At 44.5% G+C, this 15,559-nt stretch overlaps 2 protein-coding genes across 2 annotated transcripts in view; both read right to left on the bottom strand.

Moving 5' to 3' along the window:
* Positions 1–4,999: 4,999 nt before the first annotated feature.
* Positions 5,000–9,935, bottom strand: ywhah (tyrosine 3-monooxygenase/tryptophan 5-monooxygenase activation protein, eta polypeptide). Its single transcript, XM_048259769.1, has 2 exons — positions 7,744–9,935; positions 5,000–6,852 (listed from the first exon to the last, which is right to left on the bottom strand). The coding sequence occupies exons 1-2, from the start codon at positions 7,828–7,830 to the stop codon at positions 6,199–6,201; spliced, it is 741 nt and encodes a 246-aa protein (XP_048115726.1). The 5' UTR covers positions 7,831–9,935; the 3' UTR covers positions 5,000–6,198.
* Positions 9,936–11,195: 1,260 nt separating this feature from the next.
* The window catches only part of LOC125305148 (GATOR complex protein DEPDC5-like), a 6,058-nt gene continuing 1,694 nt past the window's right edge, over positions 11,196–15,559 (bottom strand). The window contains exons 3-4 of the mRNA XM_048259768.1: positions 13,284–13,456; positions 11,196–11,505 (exon numbers count right to left, since the gene is read on the bottom strand). Coding sequence (XP_048115725.1) covers positions 11,224–11,505; positions 13,284–13,456 — 455 coding nt within the window. The 3' untranslated portion in view covers positions 11,196–11,223. The remainder of the gene's footprint in view (positions 11,506–13,283; positions 13,457–15,559) is intronic.

Here is a 15,559-nt window from a genome sequence, read left to right as displayed (position 1 = left end):
ATAGAGGGAACACTAGAAAGACCCTTTCTACAATCCCACACTACACAGCCTTTAGGTTTCTCCCGAGCGTGTTAATGTGTATGTTACAGTAACTCAGTGATCCAGTTGGTCTAAACAGAGCATATCTTAGTGTGGGGGAGCCCCTGGCTGATCAGCTGATTTGATAGAATACAAGCATTTATCAATCAGACATTAGAAATGGTACAAAGTTCCTCTTGTTCTGAATAGGGGTCAAATCCTTTCATTGGGGCCAACAGAATTTACCTCTGAGAAACATCCATAACCTTTCCTCTGGTTTGATAACTTTAAGGAAACTCCACTGGGTCTAGATCTATACACATAACATCATCTTCAGCAACACACAAAATAATGAAATAAACAAAACTGACTTCTATTAGCCTAGAAATCTAGATGCACCCTAGCGGGGCTAGTCTAGCAACTCTCCGTTGGCTTGTGAGCTCGAAAAATTAAACTTCTATCAGGCCAATCAAATCGTGTATAGTCGTTAGGCAGGCTTAACATAATGATTGATGGCAGAGTTGCAACAGTTTGGCTTGAATTCCCTGCTACTTGAAAATAAGATAATGTTGCTGTTGGCGAACAGTGCGACACGAGTTAAGCTTTTATTAAGTTGGCAAAAGTTTGAACTAGCCAACTAGCTCCGCTGGTGGGAAACGCATGGGACTCATAGCGCTGTCCTATTGCGTGCAGAAGGAATTTGAAAGACAACCGATTATCTGAACACTGCGAACGGTGAGTGCCCAGACCCTACATTTTAATGTGGGTCTGGCTCATCAGGCTAGACTTCTATAATATTTTGTATTGTTTTACGAATTGACAATAGTATACTAATGGCCCTTGTAATATGACTGACACATGGAAGTCACTTTGGATAAAAGCGTCTGCTAAATAAATTAATTTAAATGTAAATGTAAATATAATGGCAGTGGAACAGAGCAAGTGGGAGAAAAAGACAGACAGATTAGCCTCGGCAACAACAAGCTGTAAAATTCCACTCTCTCAGTTGACTCTGTAGTCTGATCTGGACCAGACCCGAGTCAGCTGCTCCAAAGAGTTTGCAGTGGGCATAGCATGTACATTTACATGTATTCATTTAGCAGACTCTTCTATCTAAGGCGACTTACGTATGTCATTTATATTACAAAGGCCATTGTCCCTGAAGCAACTTAGGGGTTAAGTACCTTGCTCAAGGGCACAATGGTGAAAGCCTAGAATCGAACCCACAACTTTTCAGGCTATTACATGCTAATCCAGCTCCTTAACCACTACACTACCACTGCCCAGGTAGCCAGCAGATAGCATGTAGCCAGAGTCTATGGGACGACCTACAGCCTATAACCCACGTTCTCAAAGTGCGCCCCGGGGGCCAATGGCGGCCCGCGGAAACATTTCTGGTGGCTCGCAATAACATCTGATAACATCTGTAAAACTGTTAAAACTATACAACTGTACTGTGTGCTTTGAAAAGAATGAATCTCCGTTTAGTGGTGTTTCGTGGCCGTCAGGTTTTCCTGTGGTGCTTTGGTAGCTGGAATTGGCCCTGAATAAGGCCTATGCTGATAAGAAGCAAGGCACACTGAGACTGTTTGTTCTAAATAAGTTTGTACTTGAAATGGACTGCAACCAGAACTGTTATATCCCAAATTTGTATGTTAAGGGTAAAGGACCCCAGGGATTGTGTGTGCATTGCAATTTTTCTTAAGATTTTCCAGGTTTTGCCAGGTTTAGCCTCGGTTATGAATTAAAATGTGTTTAATGCAATATATATATAAACTGTAGAGATGCAACCTCGTCATTAAAATGATTACAAATGGGATTTTTTTTCCAGGTTTTTTTTTTCTTTTTCTCTTTGGCGGCCCTCAGTTCAATGTTGGGTTCCTGAATTGGCCCTCACCAATCAAAACTTTGAGAACCCCTGGCCTATAAGGACACTGTTGCAGCCATTTGTGTGATGGGACACACATGCCGACGATACCGTATCGAGCCGTGAATATCTTATATAATAAGTTACTTTGTCTCTATTTTATTGTGCCATCTACCTGCCCAGGGACTATGGGCGGAATCTAGCAATTTGCTACAACCTGGCACAAGACATCTGTTAATGTTTTTTTGTGCACTTTGGGTATTTATGGGTACAGTCATGTACCCATAAATACAGTCATACAGGATTGTCATGTCCAATAATCTGGACATAGACTGTAACAACACTGTGAACACTAGATTGCATGTGGCAACAGTTCAGGAAGTTAATTGTATGTATTAGAAAAAAAAAGATGTATTAAAATGCATTAGTTTGTTAAACTTAACTAGAAGTTTCTTTGTTTAATCATCTCCTTGTCTAGTCAGCATCCTCCCATCTGCTTCCTTTGACCTCCTCCTTTTCAGTCTAATAATAAAAATTCTTACACGTCATGATACAAGTATCATTGCAGATAGCTTTCGGAGCTCGATAAGGACCCACATATGAACCAGGTCCATCAAGGGCAGGGTTACCTCCTGGGGTTGTATGATCACAAACTCTTGCTCAACTTAAACCAATATCGTTGCCAGACAGTTCCTTTGTCCAAACCAGTAGTCACCTTTCATTCACTTTTGAGAGATTATCAGTATGGACAGGTGCCCATCCAAGGTGACGCATTTAATCCTGGCTTATAAATACAAAATGACTCAGCAGCTAAATTGTCAACTTACGGCACACTGTGATCCTGCCAGTTTTGCATGGAGTGGGAGTCCCTACAAATCATACCGTTGGTGCTTATCTCATCTGGGGATAGAACTGGTTACGTGATTTGTGGTCTGGGGTGAATGGAATATTTTGCTGTGGATTGCAGCCTTTCTATAAGGATACAGGAAAAGACATATAAAGTGAAGCAATGGACACACGTGTAGGCTGACCCCAAAATATCAACTTAAGCTTAACTCTCAAAAAGAATTTCAAGTTTTTGCCTGAAATTGCACTGTGTCTATTTACAAGGGCATTGTTCCCACCTCTTCTGGGGCCTACCATCAAATGTTGGACCTCTATAGAAAGCTGAGCACCTGTAGTTCTCATAGGAAACAGTCAAAATAAATGTGTGATGTACTCACAAAGAGTTACAGAGGCTAGAATATAGTTTTTTCTTTCTGCCGGATTACAAGCATCTTTGAACTGACCACATTTCAGCCCTCTAGGTCTCTTGATATCCCTTAGAAACACAACTGATCCCTAGCACCAGGTCTTGTGAAGTTGTGTGCAAAAGTAGATCAATATAGAATGAAAATATGAGTGCTTTACTGTAGACTATTATTTGCCAAGGTATGCCAATGCGTTTTGTAAAATGCCTATGGATACTCCCCATAGGACTTTTTGTTATCCAAAATGCATACTGACAATCAAATGCTTACTGCACATGAACCCCTTTGTGTAGAAGCATAATCCTGGTCTCAAATGAAAGGTAACACTTTGAGGTTTCATGCTTGTATTTGGATTATACTTCAGGGGTTCTGATATGGAATGACTACACTAAATATGGAATGCTTACAAAAATGTCTCTATTTTTGCATTTACTTTGTTGGTTCAATGAGTGTGTATAAGATAGACTATACATCTGTACAACTAATATTGGATAACACAACATGAAGATTCAATTTCTATGGATTCTTGTGAATATTTCAGTACCCAATATGTTGCATCTACTTATTGTGCTGCAGCTACACTGCAGCCAGAAGTCAGGGTAGCACCAAAAGGGGGGGGGCATTTTGGATCAAGTTTAATTGAGACATAATTAATCTGAGAATGTAAAGCACTATACAGATTGTACATGAAAAAATCATTTTTGAATTCCCAAGAGTCAAAGCTTTGAAATGGTGTATAACATTACTATGCTACATAGCAATATGGTGCATACAATTGATTTAGAATGTTGGGGGGAGGTGGGGGAGACACTGCTGGTGGGACACTGAAAATTATGTTTAAATAAATGGTATAGTTTTATTTGAAAATAACCACTTCAAACTTATTTTGATGGTACATTGACTTATAATAAGGACAATGGTGTTTCCATCATATGTAACTATGATGTACTATGCAGAACCATGAGCCTTTTTTGCAACTTTTTGAGACACTTGGGTACCAATTAAACATAATTTTCCAAATGATGACGCTAAAGGTATGTTGAAAATCCCATAGGGTACATGGCAATTCTTACCTACACATGGAGCTTTGTGAGCTAATAACGACACACTGTAAATTCACTTCCATTTGTACGGAGCAGTCTTGCATGCCATTCCATGTAACTATTTTGTAATGACACACTGTAAATTCAATTCCTTTTGTAAGGAGCAGTCTTGTATGCCATTGCATGTAAATGCACACCACAGTGCTTTGTAAGCTAATAATGACTTACATTCAACCCCCTTCAGTGAATCTGTGTCTTGCGCCATTATGTGCTGGCGATGAGCAGGGCCACAGAAAGCCTGGCCAGGCAGAAAGAGCTGCCTGGGGCTGTTCACACAGAGGCATCGCTGGGTCTCTTCCAGCTCAGGGACCTCGGCTGCGTGCGGATGTGTGTGCGCTCGCATGCTCGGTCGGTGTCGTGTCGTGGTCCCGTGGCCCAGATAGAGAACTCCGCAGCCAATGGGAACACGGCTCGCTGATGTGTACGTATGTGGTGCGATGCACAGAAGATGCACAGGAGGTCTAATCAGAGGGGGGTGAGGTGGGGGTGCACTGATGCAGAAATACTCACTGTGCTTATGGCTGCTTTGAAACACATTATGTGATAGGGTGAGCAAGGAGCGACAGAGACTTACTTAGCAAGAAAACTAGACGAGGAGAAGAGAGGAGAGAAGAGTGAAGAGAAGAGGATGAAGAGAAGAGAGGAAAAGAGAAGATAAGAGAAGAGCAGCAAAGAGAAGAGAAAAGAAGAGAAGAACCATATAATTGAATGCAATACAAGAGACTTGGCATAAAGTCTACAAAAAAGAAAAGGGCTTCCCATGGTAGGCAATGTCTTTAATGGCATTCTTTCATGACCTCGCAGTATCATAATTATAATCATAACAAATAAATTAATAAAAAGAAACAAACAAATGCCAAAAAAGAGAGAAACAAACAAACAAAAACATCCAAATCCATACAACCAAAAGCAAAAATGCTCTTACACCACTGTGTTGCATGAGAGGGCTCCCCCATAACAACATCAGACTCAGGGGATCAGCTGCTCTAAGCACAGGTGCCTTACACAATTCACAAGGGACAGCAGTGTATACACATGGGGTCAAAGTGTAAAGGTCAGAGGTCAAAGAGATGGACAGCAGACAGCACATTAGAAAGATCATGGGGTATTGGATTAGAGGGTATGGAATTTTGGGTTTGGGGGGGAAGGGTGTACATTAACACACTTGTGTGATGGTTGTCTTGATTTTAATTCATTTTTCTTGTTTGGCACGTGGCCATCTTAGGTCTACGGAAACACCTTGGCCTGTATTATGTGTTACGAGGGACCCATTTTTTAGGAAAGGGCTCCAACACATGAGAAGGTCTTCACAGGAACACTAGGTTAAGAGAGCGCCTTGCTCACTTGGAAAGGAAGAGGAAAGGATGGGTGGCAGGATAAGGCTACACAGCACAGAGATTTGGGGAAAAAAGACCACAGACTAGAAAGCCATGAAAAATGAACAAGAGCACAGATTTGGAGAGGGGTATATCAGGGTGAGAGAGACAGAGGGGGACAGCATTAAAAAAAAAATCAGAGACAAACCAAGCAGCGCAGAAAGAGGAGGAGGAGAAGGAGGAGGAAGAGGAGTAGAAGAAGAAGGAGAGAGGAGCAGAGAACGTAAATAAATAACACTGAGATCGAGTTTTGGGGAGCATCACACAAAGAGAACAGAGCAGGAGGAGGAGCAGAGGAGGAAGTGTAACAGGAGTGGGGGGGAGGAGTAAGAGAGCATGACAAGGAGGGGGGGGGGGTGAGGAAGAGGAGGTTGGCTAATGCAGCTTACTGCATTGAGAAAGGACAGGGACACTGAGGGACAAGATGAGGGACACTCTCAGGTGGGGTAGGATGATGAATGTATGGGGAAGAAGGGAAGGAAAAACACGCTTGTTCTCGCTCTCGTTCTTTCCATCTTTCTTTCTCACTCTCTCGCTTCCTCCCTCCCTTCCTTCCTTTCTTTCTTTCCCTCTCTCTCTGGCCTTCAGGGATTGGCGTCTCCGGTCTCGCTGTCCTGCTGGTCGCTGGTCCAGAGCGTCAGGTTGTCTCGCAGCAGCTGCATGATGAGCGTGGAGTCCTTGTAGGAGTCCTCGTTCAGATTGTCCAGGTGGCCGATGGCCTCGTCGAACGCCTCCTTGGCCAGCTGGCACGCCTGCTCGGGCGCGTTCTGGATCTCGTAGTAGAAGACGGAGAAGTTGAGCGCCAGGCCCAGGCGGATGGGGTGCGTGGCGGCCATGCTCTTGCTGATCTCGAACGCCTCCTTGTAGGCGCCCTCGGAGGACTCCACGGCACCGGAGCGCTTCTCGCCCGTGGCCACCTCGGCCAGGTAGCGGTAGTAGTCGCCCTTCATCTTCAGGTAGAACACCTTGCTCTCCATCTGGGTCTCGTCGCAGCTCTTGATGAGGAACTGGTCGAGCAGGTTGAGGACATCCTGACACACGGCCTCCAGCTCCTTCTCGATGGTCTCACGGTAGGCGCGCACCAGCTCCAGCTTCTTTTCGTTGCCGTCGGTGGCCGTCTTCTGCTCGATGCTGGAGGTGACACGCCAGGACGAGCGCCTCGCGCCTACCACGTTCTTGTAGGCCACCGACAGCAGGTTGCGGTCCTCGTTGGAGAGTGGCTCGCTCAGTTCAGTCACCTGCAAGATGGACACACAGTATGGGGAGGGGAGAGGTGAGGTCATGATGTAGACTGACATTCTGCTTAGCCAATAAGTGTGAGTCAACTTCTAGGCTTTGGTGCATACAGAATAAATCAATTGTATGGAATAAATCAATAGAAACGGAGCTGCTGGTCTAAGAGTAGAGAAGGCAATAACAGCCTTAGTAGGACTTATGCACCATGTGATATGTTCTTGTAATGGAGAAATTCTACATGGCTTATATCTTGGCAAGTTTCCTAGCATTTGCTTCCTTGATTTTGTCGAGTGAAATGCAAACGAACGGGTCGCCCTTTCCCCTCCCCTCACCTCCAATAGAGCGTTTCGATTGCCACCCGCACACAAAGGGATGAAACCGGACAGGGCAGGTCAAACGAGACGGGTGGCCCTAGGGCTGCAGACTTGTTTCAGGGCACTGGTAATTTAATCATATGGCCGTGAGGGCAAAGGTGACCGTCTCTAAGATAACGGATATCATTGGCGCATTCAAACCTTGCAATTTCGATAAAAAATAATGAACGATGGCAGCAATCGCTTTAGGTCTGCAGAAAAGACTTTGCGCAGCGCCCTCCTTCGGTTAGGCAATCTTTCTCCCAATCCTCTATCCTCTCCTCAATGGTCCATTATATTGAACGCCTTGGTCAGTTACCTAATGCATGCAATTTTAATAGAGAGGCATGATGAGGGGTCCAAATGTTGTATTCACTGAATTATTCTCTATGAAGAAAAGGCAGAGGCTTGCCGGACGTCTGCATCGAGGCTACGCGCAAGTTCATACCGCTGGTGCAACACACTGCCTTATTGAAACACTGTAACAATACTGTATCCGCATCTGAGTATTCAGTTTGAAAGCAGGGAGATGGCACTCACCAGTTTCATGGCGGAGGCCATGTCATCGTAGCGCTCTGCCTGCTCAGCCAAGCGGGCTCTCTGAATCAGCTGCTCCCGGTCAGCCATTCTGTGAGATGTGCACAAGCGCGAGGATGCTCAACACTTTACTAGAACGTTCTTTTCACGTTTCCTTCACGACTGACCACTGATTTGGTCTGAAATCGTTTGTGCGCTGACCAAAGGCTACGTTGTGCTGGACAATATGCAGGCAGCTGGAGAACGAGTTTTCCCCCTGTTCCCGACACTCACGTGTGGGTTAACCAGCAAGCCAGTGTATCCAGAGGACAGCTCCAAGCCTTGGCGTACAGAAAGTGCAGTGACACACTCAACCCTCCCGAGTCCAACGAGTCCAACCCACTCCTCCAAGCCTCGCCCGACTCACTCTCTCTCACACACACACACTCTCTGCCCGATGGCTGGCTGCTGAGGCTCGCCTCCGCTGTCGACCGTCGGGTGCTGCTGTTCTTGCTGCAAACGTCCTGACTGTCAATCTCCGACTGAAAAGAGGGGGGTTGGGGGGCGCTGAAGCGCTGGCTGATATTTCATGATGACGTCACTTGCTAAAAATAGCTGCATGCGCTGCAGGCACGCACCTGCGCAGTGCGGCTTGCTGCATTCTCCCTTGTTGCAGCAGCTGATAGCGCATGCGTGGAGGGTACCGCTTGTAAGCGCACTCTCACTGACACACCACCCCCAACGGTTGTGTTGCATCCGCGACCAAAAGGATGCTGCTGCTTGTCCAACAATGGCCGCTGACCACACACAGAAATGGGTAAATGACCTTACCACTGATTCGGTGTAGGCCACATGCAAATATATTTTCATTGGTAAGGCTATATGGCATAATTATCAGCCTAAGATATATTTCCAGTTTCACAAATTACACATAAAAGGTAATAAATGCATTTTTTATAGAAAATAAAATAAATAAATAAAACAATGGCTATTTCCTGTCTTTCCAATATACACTAGGCCAATTATATACAGATGTTTAATTTGAGCATTTAAACTGACTAATTTGGAGTAGATTTGTTTGAACAATACTTGTTAAGGCCTCTTCCAACATGACGGGTAACATCAATACAGTAGCTGGTGTATATCATGTCATGCCGAGGCTACTACTGCATGGCCTCTGGCACTTCTCTAAAGGCACTGCTACAAATAAACAAACAAATAAACAAACAAGTAAACAAATAAATAGATGTAGCTCTGAAATTAACTTGGGTTTGACATGAAACGTCTGTTACATAACCTAACTAGATGGCCAGCTTCGCTGTTAATTTAATATATTACATTAGTTCATGGTGAAGACCAAACAGAGTCTTGTAGGATTTTCAGAGATATAAACCTGCAGAACTGTGAAAAGTGATGGAATAAAATCCACAGTGTGTAATTGTAAACATAGTCAACATGCCTGAAGGTAAATTAATTGATCTTTACTGTTATTTGTTAAAGGCTTCCATTAATTTGTCACACCATAAAGGGAAATTAGCAGCAGAACCTGAAGCCAGTTACATCCCAACGTCATCAGCAGGCAGTCTTCAGTCTTAGGCACAACACACGCATACAAACACACACATATATAGTCTTTCTGTGTCTTTCTCACAGTAATACTGATATAGTGTAGACAGGACACACACAGACACAGACACAGACACAGACACAGACACACACACACACACACACACACACACACACACACACACACACACACACACACACACACACACACACACACACACTTTTCAGTATTTGGCAGCTGTCTATCCACTGAAGTCCTCCGTTCATAAATGACACAGGAGAGCAGTTCCATGACTTTCACATCCATCTATCCATCCATCCATCCATCCCTTCCGTCTGTCTCATCCATTATGGAGCACTAGAGTTCATCTTCTCCAGGCAACTCTCCCAGAAGGCCACCAGCCGGTTGTCCTTGTTTGCACAGAAGTCGGTGAAGTCTCGGAGCAGCCTCTCGCCCAGCCTCTCGTCCCCGAGCAGGCCCGTGCGCCAGGCTTTGGTCAGCATGGTGTTGTAGGCCCAGTAGTAGCCCACGTGCTCCTCGGCCCCAAACAGGCTCTGGGTGGCCGAGGTGGTGGAGTTGCGTCGGCGTCGCTGCTGCCCGCTGGGATACTTGCGCTTAGAGTAGGGCAACTGGAGGAACACTGTACCTACAGGGAACAGAGAGAGAGGGAGAAAAAGAGTTTTCCTTCAGAGCATACAGTATGAAAATAAAATGGTAAAATGGACGACATTTAATGCTTTTTCTACTTGTCAGACCACTGAAATTCATGCCTTACGTTAGTCCTTTTAAACACACACACACACACACACACACACACACTCCCACACAAAGGAAGAGGAAGTTGACATGCAACTCATACACAGAAAAAGTTGGGATGTGACAATCTGTGACAATCTACAAATCTCGTAAACCGATATATAGCTGCTAAAACCACACAGACAACATATGAAAAGTTGAAATTTGACTATTTCATGGAAAACATTATGCTCATTTTGGATTTGATACCAGCAAACGCTGGAAAAGTTGGGTAATGATAAGGACAACAATAGGAGGAATATGGCACCATGATTGGGACTAATAAAGAGAGGCAGTCTCTTAGAATTAAAGATGGGGTTTATGGGATTTGTAGATTACCGCATTCTGTTTTTATTTGCATTTTACACAATGTCCCAACTTTTTCTGTGTTGGGGTTGTACAAGGCACCAACCTGCAAAGAGGCCCTACAACCTACAAAGAGGCCCTCACAATGTTAAGACTAACAGAGAGGCTACACTGGACACGTAACTGAAGCGTCCCGCTCTCAGAGCGTCTGCTACAACAATACGCTGCCACTATAATCAATCCATCCATCCATCCATCCATCCATCCATCCATCCATCCATCCATCCATCCATCCATCCATCCATCCATCCATCCATCCATCCATCCATCCATCCATCCATCCATCCATCCATCCATCCATCCATCCATCCATCCATCCATCCATCCATCCATCCATCCATCCATCCATCCATCCATCCATCCATCCATCCATCCATCCATCCATCCATCCATCCATCCATCCATCCATCCATCCATCCATCCATCCATCCATCCATCCATCCATCCATCCATCCATCCATCCATCCATCCATCCATCCATCCATCCATCCATCCATCCATCCATCCATCCATCCATCCATCCATCCATCCATCCATCCATCCATCCATCCATCCCTTCCGCCTGTCTCATCCATTATGGAGCACTAGAGTTCATCTTCTCAGGCAACTCTCCCAGAAGGCCACCAGCCGGTTGTCCTTGTTTGCACAGAAGTCGGTGAAGTCTCAGACAGCCTCTCGCGACACACACACGCAAGCACGCGCACACACGCACACACACACACACACACACACACACAGAAAGGCAGACCCTAAAACAAGTTGTCAGAGCAATCTCTTTAGCACATACAGTTGCGCAAGGAAACACAAACGGAAACACACACACACACACAACTTGCTAAATCCATCTCACACACAGATGTATACATACGCACGTACGCACACACACCTTCAAACAGGTTGTCGGATCCCTCTCTGAGCAGGCACTGGATGTTGAGGGGGATAAAGAGCTGGGCACGGAGCGGGTCTCCGTATAGGTAGGAGGGCAGAGCGAAGGGCACCTCCAGCACGGGCACCAACAGGAACCCACACGACGCTGCCTTCCTGTGCCAACCCTGCACCTGTGGGCAGCACGGTCAGGCCACACAGAGATACACATCATCATCACCCGTCACAGCACACACTACAACACATATAACTTGTAGTACATGTCACCACTAGCCTGGTCCTACCAGACTCTCGTACATTTCATAATGTACAGAAAGTCTGGCCACTTGCCAAGGGTTAACTTCCTTGAAGGCGAGTACTCTGTGGAAGTTTAAAACTATTGGATCTACCCAGAGCCACTCTGGATCTGCCATAACCAATCGCTAACGTTTGGTCGTAACGTTTGTCAAGCTCAAACTAGCGCACAACCTCAACGTCATCGTTCTCAGCCACTCCCTCTGTTTGCTGATTGGACCTGCAGATTTTTGCAGGAGAAAACCCGTGAATATACCGCAGTCCCAGATGACGTACTGAAGGGAAATGAAAATTGAGCGGAAGTACGTAGGAGGGCGGAGCCAGGCTATGTCACCACAGCCTTCCCGTGCAAACCACACACCTGAGGGCACCATGGTGGTGTTAACAACTATGATGTTAACAACAAACTTGATATCTACTCTGATGATGGTCTGACTGATGGAAATTGGTTGGTGGTTTTCTTTTCTCTCACTCTTAAGTTGTTCTTGCAAAGTAGCTGCACCTGCAATATAATCTTATCAAGGTGTGCAGGCTCCTCTCTATCTTCTACAAAGTTGATGTCAAACACAAGACGCACTTAACCACACATATACTACATGTTACTACAGTGTGTTGCGATTACACACAGAATAGTGAAACTCAATTTGTCAAGCCACCCTTTGAGTCTGAGTCTCCAAAATTGAACAGTTTTTTTTCTGTAGCGCATGCTATACCTTTCCACCAATTTTTTTTAATTAATTAAATCGGGATGGTAGTTTTTGTGCAATCTTGCTCTCAGACAGACAAACAAACCACGCCAACAACATACCCTCCTTGGCAAAGGTAATACTAACACACACAGCAGAGCAGAGAGTCTGCTCTATCACACACAGCATCAATAGAGACCCTCAAGATTGCTCTCAATTACCTCGAATTATCTACATCAATTATCTAACAAGGGGTATAATTACAATCATCAGCAGAATTTCAATAGATTTGATGGGGGGAGGGAAGAACAAAGGAATACTGGGGGTTCCCGTGGTAACAGATTAAAGAATACTACACAATAGTACCAGCATAGTGAGCACCAATGTCCTTAAATGGCAGGCACCATGGTAGTAGTCTATCAATGTCACTAGCATAGTAGACACTCCATCTGTGGAACTAAGGTAACAGGTACTGATATCCCTCAGTGGTACTAAGGTAGTAAGCATGCATATCCATCAATGGGACTAACATAGTAATCACGCATATCTATTGAATGGGACTAAGGAAGTAGGTGTTTATATCCATCAATGGAACTAAGGTAGTATACAAATATTGTTTCAGTTTATTTTTGTATGTAAGTCGCTTTGGATAAAAGCATCTGCTAAATGAATAAACAATCTCAATAAGTTCTATATCCTGGTTAAATAAAGGTAAATACAGGTCCATAAATTGTACTAAGGTAATAGGAGCTTATATGCATCAATGGAACTAAGGTAGAATATACTAAAATGTATAAACTGTAGTAAGATAGTGGCTCATATCATCAATGGAACTAGTTGGAACCCACTCTCATACACTTCTTTCAATCATTCTCCCAGAGAGCACTTGAATTTGGACCATGGAATGTGATGAATAGGAGACCAGGGTCATCATCATTCATCACTAGGGTAACGGTGGCTCTCTCACTCACCATCTCGAAGAGGACTGCCGCTGTGACAGCCATCCAGTGCAGTTTGATCTCGAAGGCAGCGTTCAGGGAGAAGTTGCCATGGTAATAGCAGCTGCACCACTCGGTGCGATCGCTGCGATTGTTCACATCGACGTCCAAGGTGACCGTCTTCTGCTCCGGCACGGTGGCAGCTGCTGAGAGAAATTGGAAAGGGGGGGAGACACAAAAAGAGGGCGATAGAGAGAGAGAAAAAGAGGGAGAGGAGAGAAAGAAAGAAAAGAGATGGAAAAGACGAGTGTAGCAGAGTGGAATGAAGTGAAAGTTTTCATGAAAAATGACAGAAGAGGAAAAAAATGGAAAGAATCCAAGAGCAGGAGTGAAAAGGCAAGAGGATGTAAGTTTGGAAGTGGGAGAGAAAGGGAGACAAAAAGCAGGAAGGAGAGGAGTAGGGGGGATGTTTATGAAGGAAAAGAGAGATTATGCGGATGGTAAAGTTGATGTTTGGATTAGGATTAGGCATGATCTTACATTTGTCATCTCGTGAGACTGAAAATTAGTGTTGAGAGGTGAGTAAAAGGCAAGTTTCCGTTCACAGAATCACATGCAACAGTGTCATGTGCAATACTCAATTAATATCCTATGATCCTTACATGATACTTCTTGAGGCCTATATTCATCTCTTTGGCTGCATTTCAGCATACATTATATGCAGCTCAAGTCAAGCATGGTCACTATAGCCACTTTGAACATAACATAGCAGCTATCAAGCACTGAAAATGAAGGCCACAATCAAAGTTACCATACTGGTAAGACATTCAAGACGTAACAAATCACTAAAAATTGTCTGTAAACTTGTGAGTCCCTCCAACCAATTATTTTAGGCGCACAAATCTGGAAATAACCGGCTGCAGCAGCAGCACCAATGGTATGCCCATGTCCTCTACTGTGATGTATATTAAGAGCTCTTAAACACAAGGTGACATGAAATGTGCTTGGGCAGCAAGTCCAAGTCTAAGAGCCAACAAATAAGCCTTGGGACCCAGGCCTGTTAATGCTTCCACTGTCATCATGCCAAATCCGGCTAGAGTGACCATTCATGTCCTGAACACCTTCAGGAGGACAGAAGAAACCCTGACTTCCATCCATCCAGTGTTAGTGTAGCTCAGTGTAGCTAAATGCTAACAAACATTAGCTTAGCTTCACCTCTGAAACACATAACTGGCGCTGACGTTTGTGCATTTTACATCAGAGCCTGATTAAAGACACACAAGCGCATAGCATAGGTATGGTACAGTTAGCCCAGGAATGCAGGGGAAGTGAGTAAAGCAGAGCGCCAGTAACTAAAAATCAGAAATACATGAAGCTAGCTTGAGGACATCCGGAGCTAGCTTGAGGATGTGTGAAGCAAGTTTGAGGATATGTGAAGCTAGTTAGAGGATATGTGAAGCTAGTCTGAGCATATGTGAAGTTAGTTTGAGGATATGTGAAGCTAGTTTGAGCATATATGAAGCTAGTTTGAGGATCTGTGAAGCTAGCATGAGCATGTGAAGCTAGTTTGAGGATATGTGAAGCTAACTGTTAAGGCTTTGAGCGGGCTTTTTCCCCCTTTAAACTGACATGGGAGAAAGAGGGCGAGCGTATGTAGGGACGAGCCTACACCACTGCACCACTGTACCACAGCCATGACATGTACCACAGCATGCACTACAATACGCACCAATCACGCCACTTCATGGTGACTTCTGACAGGAAGGCGGGGCCAATCAGAAGCTCTGCCAGTGCAGTGGGTGCACCACACCGATAAAAGTTCTCTGATTGGAGCATTCAAGACACTACCGCACAGGTTAGTGCTCTGATTGGAGGATTTTCAAACAGCATCACACAAATTAGTCTTCTGATTGGCAGGGATGTGGATTCTATCAAATCGGCCATGCTCAGGCAGGGATTTTCATGCCACACACATTCACAGAGAGACTATGTCTACATGAGGTGAATATTTCTACCACTACGGATGACACGAAGGAATGGGAGGAATAAAAATCTCCAAACCTATTCTCAACAGCATCAGGTGGTTAAGTCATTCCATCTCACATAAGACATATGATCAACAGGCTACAGTTCTTCACTACAAATTTGAAAGGACCCTACATTAAAATTCTAATTGTGAGATGCTGTGTGTTCACATTTATTCACATTTAGGTGTGCTGCATCTCCTTAAACATCTAAGGCAAATATAACTAACGAACAAAGACATGTTGACAAACAGTTAGCCTATTTGTGCAGGAAAGTGAATCGAT

The sequence above is a fragment of the Alosa alosa genome, chromosome 12, assembly GCF_017589495.1.
Source record: "Alosa alosa isolate M-15738 ecotype Scorff River chromosome 12, AALO_Geno_1.1, whole genome shotgun sequence".
NCBI lineage: Eukaryota > Metazoa > Chordata > Actinopteri > Clupeiformes > Clupeidae > Alosa > Alosa alosa.
The sequence above is the reverse complement of the archived record's forward strand: the minus strand, read 5'-3'. Positions and strand labels throughout refer to the sequence as shown.